The sequence below is a fragment of the Capra hircus genome, chromosome 5 (assembly GCF_001704415.2).
Source record: "Capra hircus breed San Clemente chromosome 5, ASM170441v1, whole genome shotgun sequence".
NCBI lineage: Eukaryota > Metazoa > Chordata > Mammalia > Artiodactyla > Bovidae > Capra > Capra hircus.
Window position 1 is genome coordinate 115,724,189 of NC_030812.1, and position 26,915 is coordinate 115,751,103.

At 59.5% G+C, this 26,915-nt stretch overlaps 1 protein-coding gene across 1 annotated transcript in view; it reads right to left on the minus strand.

Moving 5' to 3' along the window:
• Positions 1-26,601, minus strand: part of CELSR1 (cadherin EGF LAG seven-pass G-type receptor 1) — a gene marked incomplete at its 5' end in the record, with an annotated part of 158,930 nt that extends 132,329 nt beyond the window's left edge. Inside the window, 1 exon segment of the mRNA XM_018048918.1 lies at positions 24,363-26,601. Coding sequence (XP_017904407.1) covers positions 24,363-26,601 — 2,239 coding nt within the window.

Genomic DNA, 26,915 nt, shown 5'->3' on the forward strand with positions numbered 1-26,915 from the left:
ACCTGCCGGTGGTTCGGTGATGTTCAATCAATCACCAGATGCCTTCTGCTGCCTACTTCCAGCCAGGAGGTCAGCCGGAGAACGCGCCGGAAGACCCAGCATCAGCATCCAGGGGCCCTGAGCGGACACTGGGCCTGCGGGCCAGGGGCTGTGGCTGTGCTGGTGTCTGTTTCCCACTGGCCATCAGCTTGGACAGGGACTCAGCCTGGGGCTCCCTCTCCCTCTGTCACCCCTCGGTGGTGGTGACAGTGTCCTGGGACAGAGAAGCCAGGGGTGAGAACAGCCGCAGTTCCATCAAGTCACCCCATCGAGCTACGATACCACTGCGTTAAGAGAATAGTTCAAAACACAAAAGAAGTGTGCAAGATGTAAAAAGGTATGTTGTATATACAGCGATCCTACAAACACACAGAGAGCGAAGATAATTCAGTAAAAGATGAGCAATCTAATGGGAAAAGCAGGCGGGCGATTCACAGAAGCAGCGGGAATGGTGGATGAACTGATGGAGAAACTATTTCCTCTTTCTCCCAAGACACGTCGAAAAAGGAAGACACTTACTTTTATCTATAGGATTAAAGAGGATGAAAAAGACTCATCCTTCCCATGAAGATGCAAATTCAGAGGATTTGGGTCCAGCTTAGTCCAAACTTTCCAAAGGCAAGGGGCACACCTTTGGCACCAATAATTTCACTTCTAGGAATTTAGACTGGAACGTCCACAGCAATCCACTTGAAGGAGCACGTGGAGGGCAGATGGGGAGGTGAAGGAAAGAATTCCATGTATGTTTCTATCCACAGAAAAATGTATGGCAGGATTCACAGAAAACTATTGTGTGCTTCTGAATGTTTACAAGCTTGTTTTACTCTTTAACAAGATTCTTCAGAACTTTCTTAAAAGATAAAGTTAATCTATTCCACCCATCTTTCCCCTTTCCCCGAAAAGCCTGGCTCTGGAAGGACCTGCACAGCGCTGCAGACAAGCCCCCAGGGCGCTCTGACCTGGGCGCACCTGGTCAGACTGTCTTTGCTCCCCTCGTTTTCCAGGGGTCCAGCTCACCAGGGCCCCCCACCCCGGCTCCAGTCCCAGCGTGACTGGAAAGGTCTCTCTCCCTGGAATTCCCACCCATCGCCAAGACCATCCCTCTGGGGGATGTTCCCAGAACACCCAGCACCGAAGTCGCTCCCCCAATGACACAGAGCAACCCATTCATACTGATGGGGTGCGGACATGCGAGCTCGAGTCAAGAGCTCACTCTGACTCTCAGAAGACTTTCAGGCCTCCAGCCCATCGCCCACATGCAAACAGGCGCCGAGAGGTCCCTGGAGAGACGGGCAGTAACGGGGGGCTGCGGCCCAAGAGTACCCCAAAGATGCTGAGACAGACGCCAGCGGAGCCCACCGAGGCAGCAGCCAGGCACCCACAGCTGGGGGTTGCCTCCACCCAGACCCCCAACACCTGCCACGGCCTGGGGGGGGAGTCAGGGAAACTGCTGGGCTCCCCCAGAGACCACCATCACCCGAGCTCCTCCAGTGGGCAAAAGCACACTTCTCTGGGGTGCCTAAGGGGGTCCCTACGCTGACGTCCCCCCCAGCACTGGCTCTGGCTGCCCCCGGCACCCGACATTCACCAGCTTCCTGCTCTCCCCCGCAGGGTGGGCAGTGGGCGTGCCGACCCAACCCCGTCACTCCTCCCCGCTCAGCCCCTCAGCCCAGCTGACCGATCCTTGACCCTCACCGCCCCTCGCCCTCCACCCAGGCCTCTGTGGCTGCCTTCAGGAACCTCTCTGTCCCCAAATTGGCCGGCCGTGCCACCCGGCATCCCACCTTGCTCGCAGTGCTGCAGAGCCCTGTCCAGCTGGGCGGGGGGTCCCCACTGCAGGGTGGCCAAGGTGAGGGTGGGCATGCTGCTTGCTTCCTCCCCTGCCAGGCACCCAGAACCCCTCGCAGCCCAGCACACTGCAGGAGCCTGCCAGGGACGCACTGGCCAGCCCTGTGTGCCCCCGCCTCCCGCCTCTCTCTCCCCCGTCCAGTTCCCTGGCCATCCACCTACTGCCCTGGGTGGTGGGCTCCCCAGTGGGATGACGTGCTGGGGGGGACTCGATGCTCAGAGAGCACCCAGCCGGCTCAGCCCGCTGGCCCTCCACAATCACCCACCAGCCCGGGGCCCCGAGACCCAGCTGTCGGGGGTGGACGCCGCCTGGGGTGCTCTGGAGCCTTCTGCACGTCACCCAAATCCCGTCCGATCCTGCCACGCCAGCACCGCCCCGGCCACGCTGGTGGTCCTGCCACAGCCCCGGCACTGGGGATAGGCGTGCAGCCAGGCCACTGTCCGTGGTGCGGGGACACCAAGGCAAGAGCCGCCCGGCCGAGCACAGCACCTCCAGGTCCCCTCTGTCGGGCAGCCCTCCGTCTCCACCAGGGTGGGCCGCCAGGGGCAGACCCCCCCTCAACGTCCTGGACACCAAGCAGGAGCCCACGTACGTGCGGGAGGGAGGAGGGGGCGCCAGCCGGGAACACGGGGGTCAGACTGGCCGGTGGCCCTGCTCGCTCTCTGCCCTGGGGGCTCCCGCCCAAGCAGGGCCCCTCAGCCCACAAGGGCCCTTTGTGGTGTGGCATTTCACACACTCCCGTGCCTCCCCTCCCTCGCTTCCTCGCCAAATTCCGAGTGTCCTGCCGCCCCGCGCGGCTCCCCTCCCCTGCCCCAGACAGAGGGGCTGGGCCCCCAGCCGCTGCCACCCAGGCCGCTCCCGCCAGCCCCGTCCTGAGAGCTCCTCTCCCCTCCAGAGACCATGCAAGTCCCGGTTTGGGTGAAATTTAGAAATGCCAGATTTCGAGGAAAGAGTCTATGCACAGTTATAAATAGCGCATTCCCGCAGGCGCCGCTGAGAACACAGTGGATTGAGAAAGCGCCGGGAAGGCCGAGAGGCGTCAGCGTCGGGGGGCCGGGGGCTCCAAGGTGACTGCGAGGCCGCCGCCGCAAGGACCAGGGATGCCACCACCATGTCGGGGACCCTCCGGATCAGCGGGCCAGCCCAGGGTCCTTCCCGTAACTCCACCACCACAGCCCCCCGGACCAGACAGGACAAGGCGGTGACCAGCCTCGTTCTCTGCTCCATCTTAAACGCATCGGCACAAAGCCAAGGGTCTCTGGGTGCCCTGTCCCTGTGCCGGGCAGTCCCTCCAGTCCAGCGTGCCCAGGGCCTGCTGCGGGTGAGGTCAGAGGGTGCAGGCGCCCCAGCCCTCCTGCAGACTCCTGGGGCAGGATTGGAGGACTCTGGGGTCTGGGGGGCCTGCACTGCGGGTTCCAGTGTCCACAACATCTGCAAGGTGGCTTCAACACCCCTTACATGAGGAGACTGGGGCTCAGAGAGGGTGACGGGCACCCCGGACAGCCAGGCGGGGTCACACAGCCGGGCGGGGTCGGGCTGAGCCAGCCTCTATCCCAGCCGGGACCCACAGGCCCAGCTCTCTGCTGCACGGATCACTCTGCGCGGCCTCCACGCAACCAGCCCCGAGCCGGCCCCACCAGACCGTACATGCCGTGACCCCTGAGGGTTTCCTGAAGGCTCCCTGGGTGCCTGGGCTGTATCAGGCAAGGGGATCAAAGGCAAACCCAATAGACGAGAGGCAGGACCCTCCAAACGGATGCCCAGCTCTAGGCGGTCACGTCAAGGATGGGGGAGAGGCCAGGCCACCTGAGCTGATGTCCAGGAACAGCTTTGGTTGTTGGGACTTTGGGGGTGGGGAGCCCGGAGCCTGGAGGGTGGGAGCCAGCGATGCTGTTGGCGGAACTTCCCTGGCGGTCCAGTGACTAAGACTTGAGCTTCCACAGCTGGGGGCGCAGGTTCAATCCCTCGACAGGGAACTAAGATCCCGGTGGTGCTGCGAAAAAAAACCATCCCCCAGTGCACAGAGAATGACCAGGCCTCGGATGTCAACAGTGCCGATGGGGAGAAGCTGTTCTGGGGGCCGACAGATGGCAAGCGTAGGAGTAAGACAGAGGTGAGGGCCTCTGGGGTTCTCAGGAGGGACTGGACTTGGGGAATGCCCTCTGAGGAAGAAAGGGACACCTGGCTGGGGGTGAACAAGGAGTCGGCTGGTAGAGGCCCAGCAAGGGGGCCCGGGGGCCTGTGGCCCCGGGAGGCAGGGCAGGCCCCGTGCCCGGAGCCAGCAGGCTGTTCGCTGCACAAGCACCCAGCCACGCGGGGTCAGAGGAGGGCTCTCGCTTCCTCCATTCAGCCCGCCGCCTGCCACCTCCCTGGACACAGGTGACAAGGCTGCAGCTTTACAGCTCCGGGGAGAGGCCACCCCCGTGTCCAGCACACAGGCGGCGGTGGCGGGGAGCCCCACGTCCAGAACACGGCGGGAGGCAGTGCAGTCCGAGAGGGTGAGCGTGCTCCCCAGGGCGACTGTCACAGAGGCTGGAGACCTGGTTGGCTCTGCACCCTCTGCACAAGGCAGACCCAGACGGGCCTCCACTGGGCCACCCTCAGAGTGGTGAAGTCAGAACAGCTCAGGCCTCCGCCGCGAAACACACACTTGTCGTTTAAAGCGAGGGATCCAAGGGTGAGCCGTTCAGGAGAGGAGCAGCTCATCCCAAGGAGACAGGGACCGCCCCCCGCCCCCCAGGGGTTCCCCTCGAAGGTCATTAAAGCGAGCCAGATACACCACAGTCCTTCAGGGCCCCATTGTCCCCGGACAAAGGGACGGCTCTCCAGGGCAAGGGCCCCAGAGGTGCCTCACAAAAAGCTCCATCACCATGACAACCCCAGCAGGGCTCAGGCAGGCGCGCCGCGACACCAGGATGAGTGGGGACCACCACCCTCCTCCCCGCAGACACAGCCAGAGAAACGCCAGAAAGAGCCGCAGGGAAAGGCTGACTTCGGCCGCAGGGGCGGCGGGGCTGTCCCTGGGTGTGGGGTCTGGGCGAGGTACTGCTCCCCCTTTGCCCCTAGGTGATTAGTCACGCAGTCTTATCTGACTCCTCGCGACCCCATGGACTACGGTCCGCCAGGCTCCTCTATCCATGGAGTCTCCAGGCAAGAATACTGGAGTGGGTGGCCATTTCCTCCTCCAGGGGATCTTCCCAACCCAGGGACAAAACCGAGTCTCCCACGTCCCCCGCGTTGCAGGCAGATGCCTTACTGCTGAGCAACTAGGGAAGCCCACTTCCTCCTTTACTGCTTTTCAACATGGGAAGAATTTTCTGAGTGAGCTTTTTGAACAAACCAAGAATGCTTTTGATTCGGAAAAGCAATTTCTATTAATAGCCCACAATAAAGCTTTAAAAGATTTAAAAAGCACAGTGTTGGGGCTTCCCCAGGGGTCCTGTGGTGAAGACGCTGGGCTTCCACCACAGGCAAGACGGGTTCGATCCTGGGTCAGGGAACTGAGAGCCCACATGGTGTGTGTGGCCAAAAATAATAAATAAGTAAATAACGCACAGCATTACCTTCTCCTCAGTCTGTCTTGCTCAGTAGCTGTTCTGGTTTTTTTTACCTAGGTGCTCGTGTTGGAGAAGACTCTTGAGAGTCCCTTGGACTGCAAGGAGATCCAACCAGTCCATTCTGAAGGAGATCAGCCCTGGGATTTCTTTGGAAGGAATGATGCTAAAGCTGAAGCTCCAGTACTTTGGTCACCTCATGCGAAGAGTTGACTCATTGGAAAAGAGTCTGATGCTGGGAGGGATTGGGGGCAGGAGGAGAAGGGGACGACCGAGGATGAGATGGCTGGATGGCATCACGGACTCGATGGACGTAAGTCTGAGTGAACTCTGGGAGTTGGTGATGGACAGGGAGGCCTGGCGTGCTGCGATTCATGGGGTCGCAAAGAGTCGGACAAGACTGAGCGACTGAACTGATGGACTGACTGAGGTGCTGGTGGTTCAGATGGTAAACAGTCTGCCTCCAATATGGGAAACCCAGGTTTGATCCCTGGATCAGGAAGATCCCCTGGAGAAGTGAATGGCAACCCACTCCAGTTCTCTTGCCTAGAGAATCCCGTGGACAGAGAGCCTGGCAGACTACAGGTGCAAAGTCGGACATGACTGAGCGACCGTCACTTTCACTTCTCAGGCACCGTAGGTGGGATAAAAAAAAAACATGACTAATACGGGGGAAAAGTAAGGCCACAAGCGCAGCCGGGTGTTCCCCCCTGCAGACCACCGGGCCAGCTCGGCAGGTCCACGGCCCGTAAGCACCGCCAAGGCTCCTGACAACCCCCCGGCCAAGGCTGCTAAACCCCAGAGCGGACACAGCTCTCCCAAGCAGAGCACGACACAGGGTAGACCTTCCCTGTAGCCCCAGTTGTAACCCAAGGTTAACTCTGCTCTGTGTCTTTGGCGCGCCGCCATATATCCACTCAACAAACACTGGCGTTCCTTCACGTCGAGCTGGGCACCCACAGCACGGACAGCCACGAGTTCTAGGGGCAGCGGGGTGGCACTCACAGTGTCACACGCCCCTGGGCACAAGAGGGCACCCCAGGGCGTCACTGAGGGCAGAAGCAGAGGGGGCAGAGGGCCCAGGCGAGCAGACGGGAGGTCAGGGGCCACAAGGGCACCGCCCAACGTGGGGCAGCGCCTGGACGAGCCACTCTCCCCACTGACCAGAGGGGGCCCTCGGTGACCACCCTGCAGCCCCCCGGCACTGCCAGCTTGTGAGCACCTCCTGGCCCGACACAAGCCCGGCCTCCCTCCTCTCTGCCCGGCCCTCCCGAGGAACCGCGGAGTGACAGCTTCCGCTCGCTTCCCCCAGCGTCAGCGGTTTGCATTCCACCAGGACACACTTGGGCTCCCGCTGCCTCCAGGGAAGCGCGAGTCATTTCCGTGCGGAGGCCTCTGAGCTGGCACAAGCCAGGCCCCACCCCAGCCCCGCGCCCGCCGGCCTCCAGTCTGCCAGGAGGGGGGAACGGGCTGACACCTCTCACTGCGGGTTTTATTCTCTGTACGGTGGACAACGCGAGGCAGGCAGCGCCCACAGCAGCTCTGGGTCGAACAGTCTGGTGCCCGCAGGGTCACAGCCCCCTGGGGGCCCGGAGGCGTCACGGAGCACCCTGGGGAGCCACTGAGACGCAGAGAGGGCGGTGGAGCAGCCGGGCAGGGAGATAAAGATCCACGTTCAAAAACAGTCCCGACGGGGAATTCCCGGGCGTCCCAGTGGTCAGGGCTCTGCTTCCACCGCAGGGGTCACGGGTTCAATCCCTGGTCAGGGGACTAAGACCTCACATGCCCCTGGGCAGGCCCACGGAGCGTCCTAAGTAAGACTTTCAGGCTGCGGGGGTTAGCCGGCATCCTTATTCACACCAGAAAGTCCAGTGTGTTACACAAAACATCCACACGGAAAGGAAAGGGGTCCAATACACTTGAGTCCCAGCCGCGTCCTCCACCATGAAACCCAGAAGCAGGGGCAAGCTGGGGGGCGTTACAGCCATGGGAGATGCTGCCTGCACGCCTGCAACGCTTCTGTCCGGCCTATCGGTCCATCCCCAGGCCCAGCTCTCCCTGCCACGTGCTCCTTGGAATACGAGCCCAAAAGCGAAAGCCAGGAGCAAAAGTTCACACGGCCTCAGAGTAACAAAGCCCGCGTGAATATCCTGTGTACAGCCTGAGCCAGCTCTGTACTGGGCTCGCCCACCTTTCTCTCATCACCCAGCCCCCCAGCGGGAACAGGCCCTTGAGAATGGACCCGCTTCTAACTTTGACTGCGGGTCTTCCCCACCCCGCTGGGTGCCAACACCAGGGTCAAGGTTCCTAAACTGCACTGTGGGATCCACTCCTGAGCCGCTGAGCCGTGGGGCGCAGAAGCCCTGACATCTAAATAGGCCCCCCGGTATTCCATCCACCGAAGCCCGCTTCATGTTCCTGTCTCCGGAGGCCCCGTCTCTCTGGGCTGCCAGCGAGTCTGATCGGAACTGGGGGGACACGGAGAGCCCCACGTGGCCAGATCCCGGCTGTGAGGCGGGCACCAGGGTCTCTCACCCTGCCCACACTCTCACACTCACAGACTAACTGACTCCTTTGTGCTCGCCCTCCCAGGTGTCAAGGGCAGCAAACCCTCGAGGAAAATCCCCTCCGTGGAGGAAGCCGGGGCTGCGGGAGGAGCGTCAGCTCACAGCTCGGCTGAGCTGCAGAAAGGGCCTCGGGCCAGGGTGCTGGCTCTGAGTCATCCCCGCCCCTCAGAGAAGAGCAAGTCACTGCAGGCGCAGCCCTGGAGCCCCACCCCACCCCCGGGATGCCTGCCTGCACCCGCCAGCCCGCCAGCCCACTGGGCAAGCGCCCAGGTCGCTCTGGGCCTCTGGTGTCCACTCCAAACTCCACGCCCCCAAGCCTGTGTTGCCTTCAGAACTCAGTGCCCCCGAAGGGCAGGGACCCATGTGGGCACCCTCCTGCACTGTGGCCTCCCCCTTCCCCTGTCGAGCCCCAAGGCCCCTGGCTGGAATGCATTCATTTAAAAACCCATGATTTCCTGTGCAGAGTTCTGTTGCTGAAAGATTGTCCTAAGTCACTGATCTGGTCTGACCCCTGGGTGGCGTGGACAGCCCACAGAAGGTGACCACCTGTCTCTACGGAGTAGGGGCAGAGACCGAGGGGCGGGGAGAGCAGACAGCCCGCCTCCGCCTCCAGGGCCAACTCCCCGCATCAGATTCCTTCCTGCTTGAAATACCTAGGGTGGCTTCTGCTTCCCCAACAGCTCATCTCGTTAACAAAATTAGCTTTTTTAAAGGCAGGGAAGTCTGGAGAATGCCTGGAGAGTCAGATTTTCCGTGTGAAGTATGAACCGTCCTGACACTGGAAACACATCACCCAGGCTGGCCTCTGCAGTACCCGAGGGTACAGCTCCTACAAGCAGGCTGGGAGGCATGTGTGCCAAGTCCCAGGGCCACGGGATCACAGGAAGGACACCTTGCTGAGACCGGGCCGCTGGAAAGGGTGACCGGGTAGCTGGGACGGTGGGGGGAGCAGAGCTGTTGGGGTGAGTGCCAGGGCACGCGAGACGTGTGGGTGCCCGTGGGGGCAGCAGGGGCACCATCAGCTCAGTTCCAACACCTGGCACCTGACCCAGGAGGAAGTGCCCGAGGGAGGGGGTCCCAGGTGACTCGTGGAGGACCCTCGGCCTGGGGACTTGCTGAGCAGCCACCATGGTGCCAGGCCAGGCCTCCAGCAGGTGGGCACTGGGGTGGGGCATGAGACACGGAATACCATTCAGAAACAAAACATGAAGGCCCTGATGCTGGGAAAGATTGAGGGCGGGAGGAGAAGGGGACGGCAGAGGATGAGACGGTTGGATGGCATCACCAACTCGGTGGACATGAGTTTGAGCAAGCTCTGGGAGTTGGCCATAGACAGGGAGGCCTGGCGTGCTGCAGTCCATGGGGCTGCAAAGAGTCGGACACAACTGAGCGACTGAAATGAACTGATGAAGGCTGAGACAGCCTCAGGCCCAGACACACCTGCTCGGTCCAGGTGGAGGGGCAGGGGCTGGGGAAGGGGGCGGAGCCACGCGCTGGATGAGCCCGAGGCAGGTGGGTTACGGGGTGGGCGGGGAAGGGCGGAGACAAGCAAACCTAGAAGACACATCCGACGGTGGGCAGCGGTGGGCAGAGTGGACGGGGCCCGGTCAGCGTGAGCTGGTGGCGCCCTGGATGGACCACAGGGCTGGACGTGAGGGATGAGACCTGAGGACTCTGGTGGAGTCCAGGGTGTCATGCAAGAAGGACTGTCAGGCTCGGGGGCATAGAGGTGACCGTCCCGCCCACTCTGCCCAGGACATGCTCAGCATTAGCACTGAAATCCTATATGGCGACACCCCCGGGTCAACTCTGGTGCCAGCGAGGGGCAGCAGGCAGAAAGTCAAGGGTCAAGACCCAAAGCTACGTCTCCAGGCTCGGCTACAGCCCCCCAGCACAGGCCCCGCGAGAACGAGGGTGGACACCAGTCCCCCTTCCCACCAGACAGTCGCCCACCACTCCCCTAGAAGCAACCGGTCGCAACGCATGCTAGTGACTTAACAGTACCTTGTCAAACATCACGGGGTTCCCTGGTAGCTCAGTCGGTAAAGGACCCACCTGCCATGCAGGAGACCCCGGTTCGATTCCTGGGTCGGGAAGAGCCCCCAGAGAAGGGATAGGCTCCCACTCCAGTATTCTTGGGCTTCCCTTGTGGCTCAGCTGGTAAAGAATCCGCCTGCAGTGTGGGAGACCTGGGCTCGATCCCTGGGCTGGGAAGATCCCCTGGAGAAGGGAAAGGCTACCCACTCCAGGATTCCGGCCTGGAGAAGTCCATGGACTACAGTCAACACAACTGAGTGACTTTCACTTTCACTTTCTTGTCAAACATCAATAAAGTAAAACAAAAAGCGTACAAGCTGGAGTGATGACAATATTCCCAAACTAGACAGAAGCGACGGTCGCACGGCCCTGAGAATCTTCTGCACGCCACTGGGCTGTCCACTGCATGATGGCTGGCAGATTTCACCTTCAGTAAGTTGCCCCACCTGCACTCTCGTGCACGGCACACAAGACCGTGTGCTCAGCAATCACAGCCTTGGGCAGCCAAGCCGGCTTCACCCATGTTACTAGCTGGTGGCACTAAGGACGTAAGATCCGCTGGAGAAGGGATAGGCTACCCTCTCCAGTATTCTTGAGCTTCCATGGTGGCTCAGCTGGCAAAGAATCCACCTGCAAACTAGGAGACCTGGGTTCGATTCCTGGCTTGGGAAGATGCCCTGGAGAAGGGAAAGGCTACCCACTCCAGGGTTCCGGCCTGGAGAGTTTCATGGGCTGTGCAGTCGCAGAGTCGGACACAACTGAGTGACTTTCACTTTCACTAAGGGCTTCCTCCCAAAAGGGCCGCCTCCCTAAAAGGGCCTGTCGAGCCGACCCCGAGAACACTATCAGACACCATGAGACGGCGCAGGCTGACGGGTATCACGCACGGGTGACCTTGTACCAGAACATCGGTAACGGGCGCGCCGCGAAGCCCCTTCTCCACCGTGACCCACCTGGGGCTCCCGCGGCCACCTCACGGCCTGTGCTCCCCTGCTCGGCGCTCTTTGCCTCTCACCAGCTTGCACGGGGTTTAAAAGCAACTCTCAGGACACAGGACACAGCCCAGGCCTGCGGCAGGAAGCTGTGCCCCAAGCTACATGGCACAGTCCCTCCTGCCGCCCAGAAGAACCTGTGCTGACCCACTGGGTCCGACTCAAACTCGTGTCCCAGCCAGTGAGCCACCCTCTTAGTTTTCAAACAGGGGTTAGGAGGGACGGACCCTGAGGCTGGGATCGCCGGCTCCAGAGAAGACCAACACAGAGGCCCACTGGTTCCGGGGAAGCAGGATGGAGGGCGTCCTGGTGGAGGCAGCCCTTTCCTGAGGGGGTCACTTCAAAGAGGGATGAAGACCCCTCCCAGGGCCTCCCAGCTCCAGAGAAAGGAGCTGCCTCGCACCGGTTTGGCTCCTGAAAGAGCTTGGTCAGCTCCCACACTGTCCCAAAGGCACTCTGGGTTCAAAAAAAAAAAGCCAGACTGATGAGGCAAAAACAAAGGTGGGGGAGACCGAGTTCCCGCAGCAAACACAATGGCGCTCCCGGGCCAGCCTGGCGGACAGCTGTCCCGCCCTGACGGCTTCTGCTTCCTGCCTTCGGGGCCACCTCCCCTGGCTTCCCTCCCAAACGCACTCCGTCCAGCACTTTCTATGCAGCAGAAAGTGGTGCCGTCTGGACACAGAGCTGCCGGCCGCCAATTCCGCTTCCTCGGTCACATTTGTTCCATGGTGAGGTGCCCTCGCACACGCACCATAACTCACTGCACTGGACTTCCTGTCACACACACACACACATGCACGCATGCACGCACACGCACACACACACACACACACACACACACACACACACCCCTGACCTCCGACAGCCACGTGCCGGAGGCGCAGGAAATCTCCCAGAACAATAAACTTTCATACTTTCCATTTTCTCCTCTCTGAAGATTTGCAGGAACTTTCTGTTGCACGTTGGAGAATTTTCCACGCTTAGAAGACAGGATGGATCGGCAGGGCTACTCCCACAGCCGGGTCCCTTGGCATCAGGCACAAAAGGCAGAGCAGGGGGCCCTGCCATCTGAAAGCACACTCACCTGCGCCCACCCACCCTCCGCTGAACACACACACTCTGCACCCCCGTTGCCCAAACGGGACCTCGAAGCGTGATCCAAAGGCCGCCACGGCTTCCTAAGCGCATAGACAGTGCATTGCCGGCGGAGTCTGTGGGATCGCAACCAACACGGGATCTCACCGGGTGTGATATTCAGTCTAATTAGAGGAGTTTGAGGGGAAGAGAGAAAAGCGCAGGGTCCCGATGGGTCACTGCAATAAGGAGACCCATGCTGTGTTTCGGGTGCTCTGGTGGGCAAACCGTGGGTTCCACTGTGAAAGTCCCATCACCCGATTTCACACAAAGAAATTACTTACGCGCGAGTATGCAGCAGGTGCTGCAGTGGGTTGAACTGTGTGCCCCAGAAGATACGACCAGGTCCCAACCCCTGGTACCCGTGAACGTGACCTGATTTGGAGATAGGATCCTTGAGGATGTGATGAAGATATAAATTAAGATGCTGTCATCTAGGAGGCGATGGCTTCCCTGGGGGCTCAGTGCTAAAGAACCCGACTGAGTGATGGGGTACTCACAGCACAGCACAGCCAGGGGTGGGAAGTGTCAGTCGCTCAGTCGTGTCCACCTCTTTGCGACCCCGTGGACTGTAGCCCGCCAGGCTACTCTGTCCATGAAATTCTCCAGGCAAGAATACTGGAGTAGGTCGCCATGCTCGCCCCCAGGGGATCTTCCTGACCCAGGGATAGAACCTGGGTCTCCTGCATTACAGGCAGATTCTTTACTGTTTGAGCCACCAGGGAAGGGGGGTGGGCCCTAAGGTCAATAGAACTGGAGGGACTTTCCTGGTGGTCCCGGGGTAAAGACTCTGCAGTTCCATGGCAGAGGGCTCGGGTTCGACCGCGGTCAGGGAACTAAGATCCTGTGTGCCACTCAGCCAAAAACAACAACAACGACTCAGTAGAAGTGGAGTTCCCATGAGCGAGAAGAAGACGCAGAGACACCCAGAGGAGGAGGCCAGGTGACAAGCGAGGCAGGCAGGCTGGAGTGATGTTCCTGCAGACTGGATCCCAGCAGCCCCCACAGAGGCAGGAAGACCCTCCACCGACAGCTTCAGAGCAAGCACCTGCCGACCCCTTGATTTCAGATCTCTGGCCTCCGGACCGTGAGAGAATAAACGCCCGCAGTTTGAAGGCACCAGCTATTGGGGGTGGGGGTGGACTTTATTACAGCAGCCCCAGGAAGCCAACTCAGCAGGCCTCTAACCACAAGCATGGGTCCGAAGAGAAGCGGCCAAACCTTCGACTCAGTCTAACGACCGGCTGATCACAAGTCCCTTGGCTTCCGAGGCTGGTGCGGAGCCCAGGCTGCAGCCTGTAAAAGTTTGTAAGTGAAGCCAGGACTCTGCAGAAGGGACTCAGAGAGGACTGGGCTCAGCAAGGAAGCCACAGCTCAAACCGTCTGTATGCAGGCCCAGCAAAGCTCTGAAGGGAACAGAAGGCCATGGACGTGCCCGGTGGGGATCCCACACAGGACGGTCCAGAGCATTCCCAGGATGCTGCCCGAATCTCTGCCCTGCTCAGATCTGGGGGGACGGGGGTGAAGGCTCCGGCTGGCCCTGAATCTCTGCCCTGCTCAGATCTGGGAGTATGCGGGGGTGAAGGCTCTGGCTGGTCCTGACCGCACGACCCTGGGACTTGTCAACCCCAGCACCAGAGGCCTGGGGTAACTCTGCTCCTCAATCCCCACAACATGGCAGCTTCCAAGCCCCTCTCTGAGACTAGTCACTGCCCCTCCACCCCTCGGCCCCCAGAGCCCCATCAGTTGGACCTGCCCAAGCCCCAGCTCACTTCGGACCTTCCTGAAAAGCCTCGCCCCACCGCCCCACCCTACAACCTACGACATTCACCACTGTTCTCCCTCCGTGACTCCTGAAATCTGTGCCTATGGGGGTCTTGCCCTGACCCAGGTGCCTCCCCTGGAGACTCCCCTTTCTTGGGGAGGCGGTTCACGGGAAAGCCCAGAACCTCTCCCTCTGGCCACCAGCTCTCTTGAAAGTCACGGTGGTGGCTGCAGACATCCTGAATGTACCGAACGCCACTGAAGCGTCCACTTTGAAATGGTTTATTTATGCTATGTGAATGTCACCCCAATAAAAACGGAGAAGAGATCACATCTGATTGCTTAGATGTATCAGAATGCCAACCAAGTACGCCTGGACCAGCACACGTGCCGAGTTGGGGTCGGGGCCAAGGGACAGGGCAGGGCTGGGGCGAGCAGAGCCCCCCCACACGCGGGAGAGGCAGCAGTGTCTCCACCCCTCTGCTGGCCTCCCCCCAAGGCACCGGCCTCTGGTCTGGATTCCAGCCTTGAGCTGACCTCCTCCCTTGGGGACACCTGGGCACCTAGGCTCTGCGTACCCTTCTCCTTACCCTGGGCCTTAAAGGTCCACGTTCATCTTTGCAGCTTCTCATATATAGTTAAACATCAAAGAGATTTCACCCCTGTGCCAGACACAAAATTATATGGCCAAATCTGCCTCTTTTGCTGTTTATAAGACAGAGGTTAAGAGTTCAGGAACTCACAGAATGAGACACCCGGGCTCTGCAGGGTCCGTCTGGATGCTGTCAGGACCCACAACAGGACAAGAGGGATCAGGGCGCTGCCCTCCGGGCGTGGGGACCACAGGTCAGAGGCGCCCGCCCCCATCTGGCCAGCACCCGAGTGGCCAGAATAATTCTGCTTTGTGGCATTTTAAAAAATTATTGTAAGATATGCATAAATTTGGGCTTCCCCTGTGGCTCAACAGTAAAGACTCCACCTGCAATGCAGGAGATCTGTATTCAGCCCCTGGGTCGGGAAGATCCCCTGGAGCAGGGCACGGCAACCCACTCCAGTGTTCTTGCCTGGAGAATCCCTTGGACAGGGGAGCCTGGCGGGCCACAGGCCATAGGGCCTCAGAGAGTCAGACATGACTGAAGTGACTTAGCATGCGCACACACATAAATTTTAATGTTTTAGTCATTCTAAAATCTACAGCTCAGAGGCACTAAGTACATTCACATTATTGTGCAACCATCAACACCATCCATTTCCAGAGTTCATCTTGCAAAACTGAAACGTTATACCCATCACAAAACCACCCCCCAGCCCTCTCTCCCAGCCTTGGTAATACTCATTATTATTTTTTTAAAGTATTACACTTATTCGGCTCTGTTGGGTCTTAGTTGCGCTGCATGGCACTTTTCTTTCTTTCTTTCTTTCTTTTTTTTTGCCAGCATGTGGGATCTTTAGTTGTGGCATATGGGATCTAGTTCCCTAATCAGGGTTTGAACCAGGACCCACTACACAGGGAGTCTTAGCCACTGGGAAAAAGTAGGGGAGTCCCTACTTTTTATCTCTGTGTGTTTGGCCGCCCTAGGAGTCTCAGATACTCCTACGAAAAAGCTGGTCCTTTGGTGTCTGGCTTATTTCACTTAGCACGATGTCCTCAAGGTGCACCCATGCGGCAGCCTGTTTCAGAGTCTCCTCCCTTCTTAAGGCTGAATAATGCTCCGTGGTGTGCACAGGCCACTTCCGCCCATCCGTTCATCCACCGAAGGACACCTGGGCTGCATCCAGCTTTGGCCATTGTGAATCGTGCTGCTGCGAGCAGGGGCATACAGATATCTGTCGAGCTCTTGCTCCCACTTCTTTTGGGTGTGTGCCCTAAAGTGGGATTCCCGGATTCTGTGGCAATGGGGGAACTGCCTACCACACCGTTTTCCGCAGCAGCTGCCCCATTTTACATTCCCAGCAGCGCACAAGGGTTCTGATTTCTCCACGTCCTCGCCCACGACTGGTATTTTCTGTTTTGCTTTGTTTTCACAATGGTCGTCCTAAAGGTGGGAGGCGGAGTCCCACTGTGGCTCTGATCTGCGTTTTCCTAGTGATCAGTGACGTTGAGCATCTTTCCCCGTGCCTGTGGACAGTCTGTCTCTCTTCTTGGGAGAAGTATCTGTCAAGCCCTTTGCCGACTTTTTAATCTGGGCGTTTGTTTCTCTGCTGTCGGGTTGCTACAGCGCTTAATATATTCTGGATAGTAATCCCTTATCAGATACAGGTTATGAAAATATTTCGTAACCACTTTTAAATGTGATCATTTCTCAGCACGTGCAAGGGTCACAACAAGAGAGAAAAGTTTCCCAAGCCCCAGCTCAAGCTGTATTGCTGTTCTTCCGATCCTTGATTTCTAGAAGGACACAGGGTTGGGAGCAGGGGTCCTGGGCAATGACCAACCCACCCCCTCACCCCCGCTATAGTGTGGGCCCCGAGAGGGCCGCCCGACCAGCGTCAGAAATCAGCGCCTGTCTCTGCTGCCCCCTGAAACCTTGTGCTCTCTCAACACCAGAGATGGGTCACAGCCCCGAAAAGGACAGCTGCTGGGACGGCGGCCGCATGGGGCTGTCCCCACCGCGGGCCGCACGGCAGCTGAACTACTGCCCTTCACAGAAACAGTCCTGCGACCATCAGCTCACTGATGAAAATTTATTACCCTGCAAGAGGGCTCTTATCTCCAAACGCTTACAGAGCACGGCTTTGTTTACACAACTTGCTGCCAGTTCACCCTAACCAAGTGTCATTTAGATTAGGTATTTTTAAAATCCTGAAAAGATAAGAAAGATACAGAACCAGCAGTAAAAACAGACTTTTAGGAAAGAAAGAAAAGGCTTGACTGACAGATGGTGGGAGGGAAGGCAGGTGGGGGGCTCCCTGACCTGCAGAACCTGTGCTCCCGGGCACATCAGACAGCTGCTCAGGGCAGGCTCCGCATCGCTGTCCACCGCTCCCGCCCAAGGCTCTGACCCCTGTGCCGGCCCTGGGTCCTGCCTGCACCTGGAGCACACCAGTCCAGCACGCCACAGTGCCCTGCGACGCGGCTCCACCACAGGAGGCCCCACAGGGGCTCAGGGGCAGCTCCCCACCCTGCTCACCCGAGGGGCGAGGGAGTGCTCCCACAAGACTAAGCGTGGAGCCACACGCGGCCCTCAGCCTCCCGGCCTGGACAACGGGCCGCTCACACGGAGCTTCCAGCCTCGGCGCCGCCTCACCTGCACTCCCCTGTCCAGGGCCTAGCTGCTGGCCAAAGGTGGGGATGAAAGGAGGTGGTCAGCACAGTGGTTAAAGCACCTGGACACCAGGTTCTGGGCCTGGCCCTTCCCACCACAACCAGCTTGCCGGCCTCAGTCTCTGCTGTGTAATGGGCATTCTCTGAGATCCAAGCGAGATGATGCGGGCAGGGCCCAGGCGCGCAAACCGGACAGTGGTGACCATGCTCTCCTGTGACCACCCCGGACCCCCTGTCCAGCTCTGAGGCCAGCCTCCTCCTGCCCTGAAGGCCTGCTGGTCCTCGGGGCCAGGCTCTGACCCCTGACCACAAAGCCACAGCAGAGAGGAGGCAGGGGACCAGCGGGTATGGCCAGGGAGGGGAGCGGTTTGGGGAGGCCCACAAGCCCCCGGCTCCCCAGAGCTGGCACAAGCCTCCAGGGGACCAGGAGCGCTCACACTTTCAGCAGAAACACAGCGACAGGAGAGGGGCCGGATAGCTCATCTCACGTCCCTGCCTAGAAGACGGAGGCACCGCAGCCTCACCCACGAGATTCAGGGAGGAGGCACACCAGCTCACCTGCTCACCTGAGGGTCACCTGTCCCGGCGGCGCCGACGGAAAAGCTTGTGGAAATTCGGTGGCCACAAGGCTGGTCCCCACAGCCTCGGTTGCCGACTTGCCGGGCACTGTGGACCCAACATCATGATGTACCCTAGCCAAGGGCTAGAAGGACGCCCCGGCACAGGGTCCCCATCCTCCGTCCCTCCCCAGCGTCTGCACAAGCCCCCAGTTACGAGGGACCCCCTATGTGGCTCCCATGCCTTCACGTGAGGGCAAAGGGGAAAACCCAGGGTGGGCTGGCTGAAGGAAAAGTGATTCTACAGTTTGCCTTCAAAGCAGTTGTCAGGATCATGTGTGTGTACACATGTAAGTGTGCGTACATGTGTGTGCACCGCATACACGTGTGTACACATGTGTACGTGTGGGGTTGTGTGACCGCATGTGTGTATATGTGTGTGTGCACGTGTGTGCATGTGTATTGCATATACGTGTGTACATGTGTATACATGAGTATCTGTGTGCGTGTGTTTACGCCTGGGTGTGCATGTGTGTACATGTGTACCTGTGTGAGCATGTATACGTGTGTGTGTGTGTACATGTGTGTCTGTGTGTTTAAGAAAAAACCACCGCCTCTATTCAGGACACCAGGAGAGTCTGGACAGAATGATGAGGACGATAAAGCCTGGCGTTGGGCTTTTCCCAGCTCCGGAATGTTCACTCCCTAAAAGGTGCCTGATAGCCAGGGAGCCACAAGTCCTTACCTGAAGCAAAGGCAGGAGAATCCAGACTCTGGAGTTTTCCTGCAAAAAAGAGCCCGTTCCTTCCACCGGGGGCCGACCCTCCAGGTGAGCACAGGAGACTGAGCGTGCGATGTGAGGGGGGGTGCTGTTTCCGCAGCAGTGCCCCCGGGCCCCTCCCAGGACCACAGGTCTGCTGGGCACCTGCCGTGCGCCAAGCCTCAGGCCCGCAGGGCAAAGCCGAGGGCGCCCCGGCGTTCTCAGCCGTGTTATTCCCTTGTCCCCACAAGCTGGGGCCCCCACCCGCAGTTCCTCAGGTTACCACGGTGACCCGCCCAAACCAAACACACAGAAGGAAGAGGGTTCCTTACCATCCCCCTCCACCCACCGTTCAGAGAGCGCTCACAGGAGAGTCTACGTGTTCAGGTTACAGAAGAAGAAAAAACCAAAACTATTTCCCCCAGGGCTGTGAGCTGGAAAGAATCAAGCCGAACCTGGGAACACTTTCCGCACTCTGCCCCACATGAGAAAATCGACTTCTGTTCACAGAACGTTAAGGGCTGGGGGAGATGCAGGCCCTGTGGTCCCAGCCACACCACACGTCCGGGCACAGCCTCTGTTGGGTGGGGAGGAGGTGCCCAGCACCCACCCAGCTGGTCCCTCAGCGGGTCTCTGCCCGCCGGTGTCCCCCAGGTGGGCAGGTGCGTGCGTGCATCAGCCCAGCCCAAAGCGGACTTTCCATGGCGTCACCAGGTCACCAGCACCAGTCACCTTTCCTGACGTGACTTCAGCTCCACGCCTCCTTCCCAGGGGCTCGTGTGGCCGCGACTTTTCCCAGGTTTTAAAAAAGCGGTTTCTCTGTCACTCTTGTTGGTGGGTGGGGCTGGATGGAGACCTCGGGTCACCTCGTGGGCAGCACGGAGACGGGGAAGCCGGGTCCACCCGCTCCTGAATCAGGTCCTCAAGCGGACACGAGGCTCCCATCCCCGCCCCAGTCCTGCAGACCCTGGTGCACGCAGCTCGGCCACAGCAGGCCTGCAACCGCCCCTGACGCTGATCCCCAGCTGGTCCAGTCCACGGCTCCCGAAAGCGGCCCGCGCCTGTGACAGGCGGCCCGCACAGGCAGGTGGAGTACCAGGAGGGCGGTACACGTTGGCTCATCGACCCCTCTCCACCTTCGACTCCACCCGCACCCCCACGGCCATCCCGCCTCCCCTCTGAGCCTCCCCAGCACCCGCTGACCCAGTCGTCCACTCCGCAAGCCCCTCTCCACCCTGGCTCTCAGGGAGACCACCAACGACCTCCTCTTGGCCAGCCCAAAGTGACTTGGCCTGACGCCCCCCTGGACACCAAAAGGCATTGACCACTGCTGACCGCCTTCCAGCGCTCGCTCTGCCTCGGCCCCCCGGGCTGGCACCCTTGATTTCTCTTCTCCCGCAGGTGGTTGTTCCAGCTCCAGTTCTCAGGCAGGTCCAGCCTGCCTGACAGGCCACTCAGGCCAGGCCCCCGCCCTCCCAGGCTGGACCTGACCCCCATCCCCATCACAGCCCAAGCGCCCTGCCGACAGGTCACTGACCACCCACGGCCGTGCTGGTCCAGAGTGTCACCCCCGAGGCCGTGCAGCCCACCTCTGGCTGTGACCCCAGCTGCTCTCCCCAGCCCGAACCCACACGTCCCACCATCTTGACGACAACGTCTAGGGGGTCCAGCCACACGGGGCCCGCAGGGTCTGGCCCCCCTGCACACCTCCTCACTCAGCTTCCTCTGCATGCTTCCAAAAGCACAGCCCATGAGCCGCTGCCCAGAGTTCAAATCCCAGTGCCAGCAGCCCAAGCCGGAGGCCCTGGAGGCAGGTCCAGCCTGTGCCAGGGATGCCTTCCGTGGATGAGGCTGCTGCAGGAGCAGGCCTAGGGCTCAGATGGGCAGCATGAGGTCAGGGGCGGCGGTGGGAGGAGGCTAATGGGGGTGTTCCCAGCAGGCGGGGCAAGTTGGCTGATCAACCCCACCTCACTCCCACGTCTGACCGTCTAACCTCCCGAATCCCCTCCATGCACCATGCTCACCCTAGATCCATGTTCCCAACAGCTGTTCAGGGGAGGGGGAGACTTGCCCCACCCACCCCCAGCCGCCGCCAGGGGGGCGCACCACCCTCACTGTGGTATAGGGGCGTCCCCAGCCCACCCTCCCCTTGCGGTCACTTTGCTGTTTACCCACTGTCCCCACCCAACCTCCAGCTCAGGGCCAGGCACACAGTAGGTCCAGCACACAGTAGGTGCTCAATCAACAAACACTCGCTTGTTTCTGAGCCAGTGTAAGTACATTAACAGGACACTACCTCCAGAGCTACTGAAGCCCCGAGACGGTTAACTGCTCCCCCAAGTGCCTAAGTCTTCCAGGGCTGGTTATGTCACCGGAGAATGCAGCTCGACAACTGACGTGGTTAAGCTGGTCTGATCCTTTTCCACACGGCGAGAAGCAGAAAAGAAACATAATGCTTGCCTCCAGACACCGCCTGGTACTATGCCCACCTCGCTATTTCCTTGTTGGCAGTCGCTGTCCCTGCGATATCCTGGATTTAACTCAGCAAACACATTTTAAACCTTTATCAAGCCTAGACGACTTTATCCCATCAGCTCGCCACAAAGTAAGCACGTAAAGCTTATTCAGTCTCATTGTTTCGTGACTTTCGAGATTTGCGGACACCTCTGAATGATTCATGGCTCGACCACTTTTACCCCACCAATGATGCCCTTACCACCCCAAAGGCCCTCAGGCCCAAAGCACGGGGTCATCTTCCCCCAGTGCTGCGCTCCGTAACGTGTGGCTCACACGTGCCCAGGTGGATATTTAAAACATCAGTTCACTCAACGACCAGCTCCTAGGAGAACTACCCAAGGGGCTCCATGTGCGACCCCATGGGCTACAGCACGCCAGGCCCAGGCTTCCCTGTCCGCCACTGTCTCCCCGAGTTTGATGGACCTCCCCCACTGAATGCTAAATCTCATTCAAAAACCATCCCATGTAAAACTAACACCATGTATCACCAGATGCGTTCTAAAAATGGTGGAGACTTGAATGTGACGATATTCAGAAGTCAGAGAACATCGGGGTTTTGTCCTTGGTGGGCTACACAAAACCATCGATGCTACTGGCTCCCAGACCGCACCAAGACGCCCATCCAGGCACAAGGAGCTGCCCTCCTCCCAAGCGTGTCCATCTTGGGTACCACATACCCCTTCCAATCCCCTGCACCTTCCCAGCGCGCTCCCCTACTGGAGGCACCCGGCCTGTCCTCGAGGGCTCCCACAAAACCTAGTGGATGGCTGGGCTCTCTTGACAGCAGCCCCAGGGCGGTAATAACTGCAGGTTGTAAGCTGCTAGTAACTCCAGCTCTGGGGCGCCAGAAGCTGCAGGGTAAGGCTGTAAAGCCGGAGAAGCCAGTAACACTTCAATGGAAGTAGTAGCTCAGGAGCTTGAAACCACAGCTTTCCCACTGTTTCTTAAAAAAGGAAGAAAGAAAACCTAAGATTCCAACTCTGGTTAACTCAAAGTCTGAGCTCCTTGTTTTGTTCCGTTCCTACACGCAGCTGCGCTGTTGGGAGTTACAGCTTTTATAGTTTCTAGTATTTTGTTCTTCGAAGTATTAACTAGTTGTCAAACGGCTGGAGGGCTGTGTAGGATCCCAAGGTGCCTACTTCATTATTACTTCTTTAATCCTTTGGCCGCATCCCAAGGCATGTGGGTTCTTAGTTCCCCGACCGAGGACTGAACCCACGCCCCCTGCGTTGGAAGCGAGCAGTCTTACCCACTGGACAGTCAGGAAAGTCTCGCAAGTCTACTGTAAATCAGAGCATTGCGACAATTCACCACAGCAACTAATTCCTCACAACATCTCTCTCAGGTAAGAGAGGGGAGGGTTTGGGTCTCGGCTGGATGCCTGGCGCTTCTGCTCGCTGGCCATGTGACTCCGAGGAAGTGACCTCACACCTCTGAGTCTCAGCCTCTTCATCTGTATAATGGGCACAGCATGATGCCACTCGCCTCCCAGGTACCGGGTGGATAAGTGACAAGGCAATAAGAAGAGTTCACGGAAGTGCTTGAAGCCCGGCTCCAGGTGACCACCACCATCTGGGAGGGTGGACACGAGGCCTCAGTGCCTGGCAGCCTCCAGGCGTGACACACGGGCTACAGAGCCCAGAGCTAGACCACCGGATGTTCACTCCACAGCATGGAGCGCCCGGCTCACCTTCGAGTGCGGTCCTGGCTGTGGGCCCGCCAGGTAGACAAGGCAGCCCTCAGTTCCCAACCTCAAAAGAGTGAATCCACCCTAAACCCCTTAACCAGACATCACGAGCCGGGAGGGCCACACTCCTGATGCTTCGGACACAAACACCCTCGCTCCCAGCAAGCTCCGGTTCCCCAGAAACACCGTGTCCCACGTAAGTTCAAAACCCTATGATGTTGCCAAGTCACTTTTATATAGGCTGAATTTTCCACTCTGCTCTACCTAGCAGATACAGCAATACAGGAAAAAAAAAAAAGAGAAAGAAAATGAAAGTGGAAATTTGTGAGAGAGACTTTTTTAAAAAATGACCGCCGCTCGGCAAATCCATAGCCCTGATTGACAACGCTCCCTAAGGCTCTATTCCATATTCTCTCCACAGCCACAGCTTCACAAAACCCACAATATTCACCTGCAGACAGATTGGGCAGCCACAATCACTGTCACAGCACCGCACTGCCTCCAAGCCGGCCCGCAGAGCCAGCTAATAAGCAGGCAGCTGCGACCTGTATGCAGCGCAGCCCTTGGCACATGCAGAATTACAGTAGAGCGTGGTACATGCAGAATTACAGTAGAGCGTGGAGACAAAATGAATCCCAGAAGTAGCTTGCTAACTCGTCCGGGGGTATGCTGCATTGTAACAATTTATCATTTAAACAACTCATCTGAAATATTGACTCAACTGCACAGATCGCAGCCATTCTTGATGATGGTCTCGTCTCCTAGTTAAGGTCACGGCCTGCAGGAAACACCTGGAGTCTCTCGGCTGTCCCCCCCCACCACCACCTCCCCTTCTCTCTTCCTTATCCTTCTATCTGCCCCCCTCTCTGCCCCACCGCCCTACTTGTCCCGTGGGAGGGGGGGTCAGCAGCATGGAGGGCACCCTTGCCCACCTGGGTCGGGCTGGCCAAGCCGGGACACCGTCCCTCCAGCCCCAGAGTGGGCAGGCTGGGTTCCCACACTGGCTCCAGCGCCAACCTGGGCAGGCCTCTCAGTAACGCCCAAATTACAAGCCCCTGTCCAGGAGCACAAGCCAAGATCAAACGAGGCTACGTTTTCAAAGCGCTCCCACAGGGGCGAGCACACAGAAGCCCGCCTGTTATTATCTGGAGGAGACAGAAAGGAGAGACGAAGGCAGCTAACTCCCGCCGTCTTACAGGGTGACTCAGGGGCCCATCCGGCAATTTCCAACGGTCCCACCCGGGAACTAATTGGCACATGGGGCGGGCAGTGACCTTTGATCTTTCCCAACGGCAAGGGCTGACTACAGAGCATCACCGAGCGAACCAGACGACTCAGATAACCCCAGAGCCCAGGTTCTAATAGCACAACTCGGGAAGCCAGGCCCTCTGAGAAACACCCAGGAAGCCCCGGGCTTGAACTTGAAGATGCCCAGGCCTGCTCCCAGCGAACTCAGTGAGAGCAGCTGTGTGGCCTGGCTCCTGTGAGCGGTATCCAACCATCCAACCCAAGGCCACAGATCCCCATAGAGACGCCCAGGCCCTGCCTGAAGGTGCCCCGGCTTGCCAGGCGGCTCCTGGCAGCCCCTTGCTGCTCCCCAGGGGGAGGAGGGTGCTCTCGGGGCCCCTGAGGCCACTCACCAGAAACAGACACTTCCATGAGCGCCTCCAGCGGCCGGTTGTTGTCTAGGTCCCGGCTCAGCTGCAACTCGCCCGTGGCAGGGTCCAGCAGCAGCAGCTGGAGCTCGTTGCCCTGCAGGAAGGTGTAGTTGAGGCTGTCCGAGAGGTCGGGGTCGTGGGCCGGGATGCGGCCGATCACGCCGCTGGGGAAGCTGTTGGACTTGTTGGTGACGTAGTTGTTGAAAAGGATCTGGAAGTCCGGCAGCACCGGCGGGTTGTCGTTCTGATCCAGGAGGCGGATGTGCACCGTGGCCCGGCTCACTAGGGGCGCCGACGTGGCCTGCACCACCAACACGTACTCCCGCCGCACCTCGAAGTCCAGCTCCATCAGGGCCCGCAGGTCCCCGCTCAGCAGGTCCAGCTGGAAGACCTCGGGCACGTTGCCTTCCACAATCTGGTACATGATCTGGGCGTTGGGGCCTTCGTCGGGGTCGCTGGCTCGAATCCTCGCCACCACGGACCCCACCGGGCTGTTCTCCTCCACAAACAGCTCCAGCTCATCCTTCTCAAACACCGGAGGGTTGTCATTAATGTCCAAGACGGTCACCTGGATTTCCACCGAGGCGCTCAGGGACACCGGGCTGCCCCGGTCCACGGCCAGGGCACGAAGGTTGTACACCGCCACATTCTCCCGGTCCAGCCGGCGCTGGGTGCGGATTACGCCCGACGTGGGCTCGATGTAGAAGTCCCCATCACCGTCATCCCCACCCTGGAAGGTGTACAGCAGGCGGCCATTGGGGCCCGAGTCCCGATCGGTGGCGGAGACCTGGAGGACGCTGGTGGACGGGGGCGCGTCCTCGAAGACGGAGCCCTGATAGAAATCCCGCAGAAAGCGTGGCGCGTTGTCGTTGGCATCGAGGATGAGGATCTCCAGGGAGGTGGTGTCGGACTTCTGGGGGATGCCGTTGTCCCGAGCTGTGATGGCCAGCGTGTAGGCGGCCTGGTCCTCGTAGTCGAGCTCCGTCATGGTGTAGATGGTGCCAGTGTCGGGGTCGATGCGGAACTGCGGCACCGGATCCTCCAGCACGTAGGTGATGCGCGCGTTCTCGCCGGTGTCCTCGTCGGTGGCGCTGATGGTGGCGATGGAGGTGCCCACGGGCCGGTCCTCGCTGATGCTCACCGTGTAGTGCGAGCTCTGGAAGACGGGCCGGTGGGTGTTGGCGTCGGTGACGTTGATGAAGACCTGCGCGGTGTGCGAGCGCATGCCGTCGGACGCGGTGACGGCTAGCACGTACTGCCGCTCCTGCTTGTAGTCCAGCGGCAGTGCCAGCGTGATGAGGCCGCCGCCGCTCTGGCTGCTAAGCGCGAAGCGGTTACGCGTGTTGCCGCCGGTCAGCTGGTAGGTGATCACGCTGTTGGCGTCCCGGTCGAGGGCTCGCAGGGTCAGCACGCTGCTCCCCACCGCTGCGTCCTCGTTCAGACGCAGCTCGTACACCGGCTGCGTGAACACGGGGTCGTTGTCGTTGACGTCCAGCACCGTGATGGACACGCTGGCTGAGGAGCTCATGGGCGGCGAGCCGTGGTCCACGGCCTCCACTCCGAAGCTGTAGTGCTCGACCTCCTCGCGGTCCAGCTCCGCGCACACAGTGATCCAGCCCGAGCTGTTGTGGATCTGGAAAGGAAAGTCCGCGGCCGGAGCCGGGGCTGCGGGCCCAGAACCGCCACCCCCCACGGAGGCCGAGGCGGTGTCCACCAGGCGGTAGCGCAGGCGTGCGTTCTCCCCCGCATCAGCGTCCACCGCCTGGATGTGCAGGACCGAGTGGCCCAGGGGCACGTTCTCCAGCACGGCTGCCTGAAAGGGGCTGCTCACAAAAATGGGGGCATTGTCATTAACGTCCAGCACCTGCACCGAGACCAGCCCCGAGGAGTTGATGAGCGGCGGCCGGCCCCCATCCTGGGCCTTGATGCGCAGAGTGTACTCTCGGATGGTCTCGAAGTCCAGCGGGTTGATCACGTCCAGGCTGCCGCTGAGCGAGTGTAGGTAGAACTGCCCCTTCAGGTTCCCGCTGACGATGCTGTAGTGGATGGCAGCGTTCTGGCCCTGGTCGCGGTCCGTGGCCTGCACTCGCAGCACCGGCGTGTTGACGGCCACGTCCTCCGGCACCTGGACCACGTAGCGCTTCTCGCTGAACTGGGGGTAGTTGTCGTTCTCGTCCTCCACCACGATGTGCACGGTGGCGGTCGCGCTGAGCGGGCCCGGTCACAGTGGTGCTGCCAGGCTAGTGTGGGGACAGGCGTGGCCCCACGTGGACGTCCCCACACGGCCCTTGCCTCCTGAGTCTGAATCCCGTCTGCGTGGCTGCGACGTCTTTACTTTCTAGGACAGACGAGGGGAAGGAGTAAAATGTCCCAGAAATTCTCATCATTTCAGAGTCTGGCGCACCGCTGTGGTTAATCACAGAATCCATCAGAGGTTTTTTGGTGGGGGGTTCTGAAATCTCCTGTCCTGTGTAGTTTGCTCATCGAGGAGCAGGTGGGTCTGGGTACCTGGTGGTTTTGGCCTCTGGCAGTGAT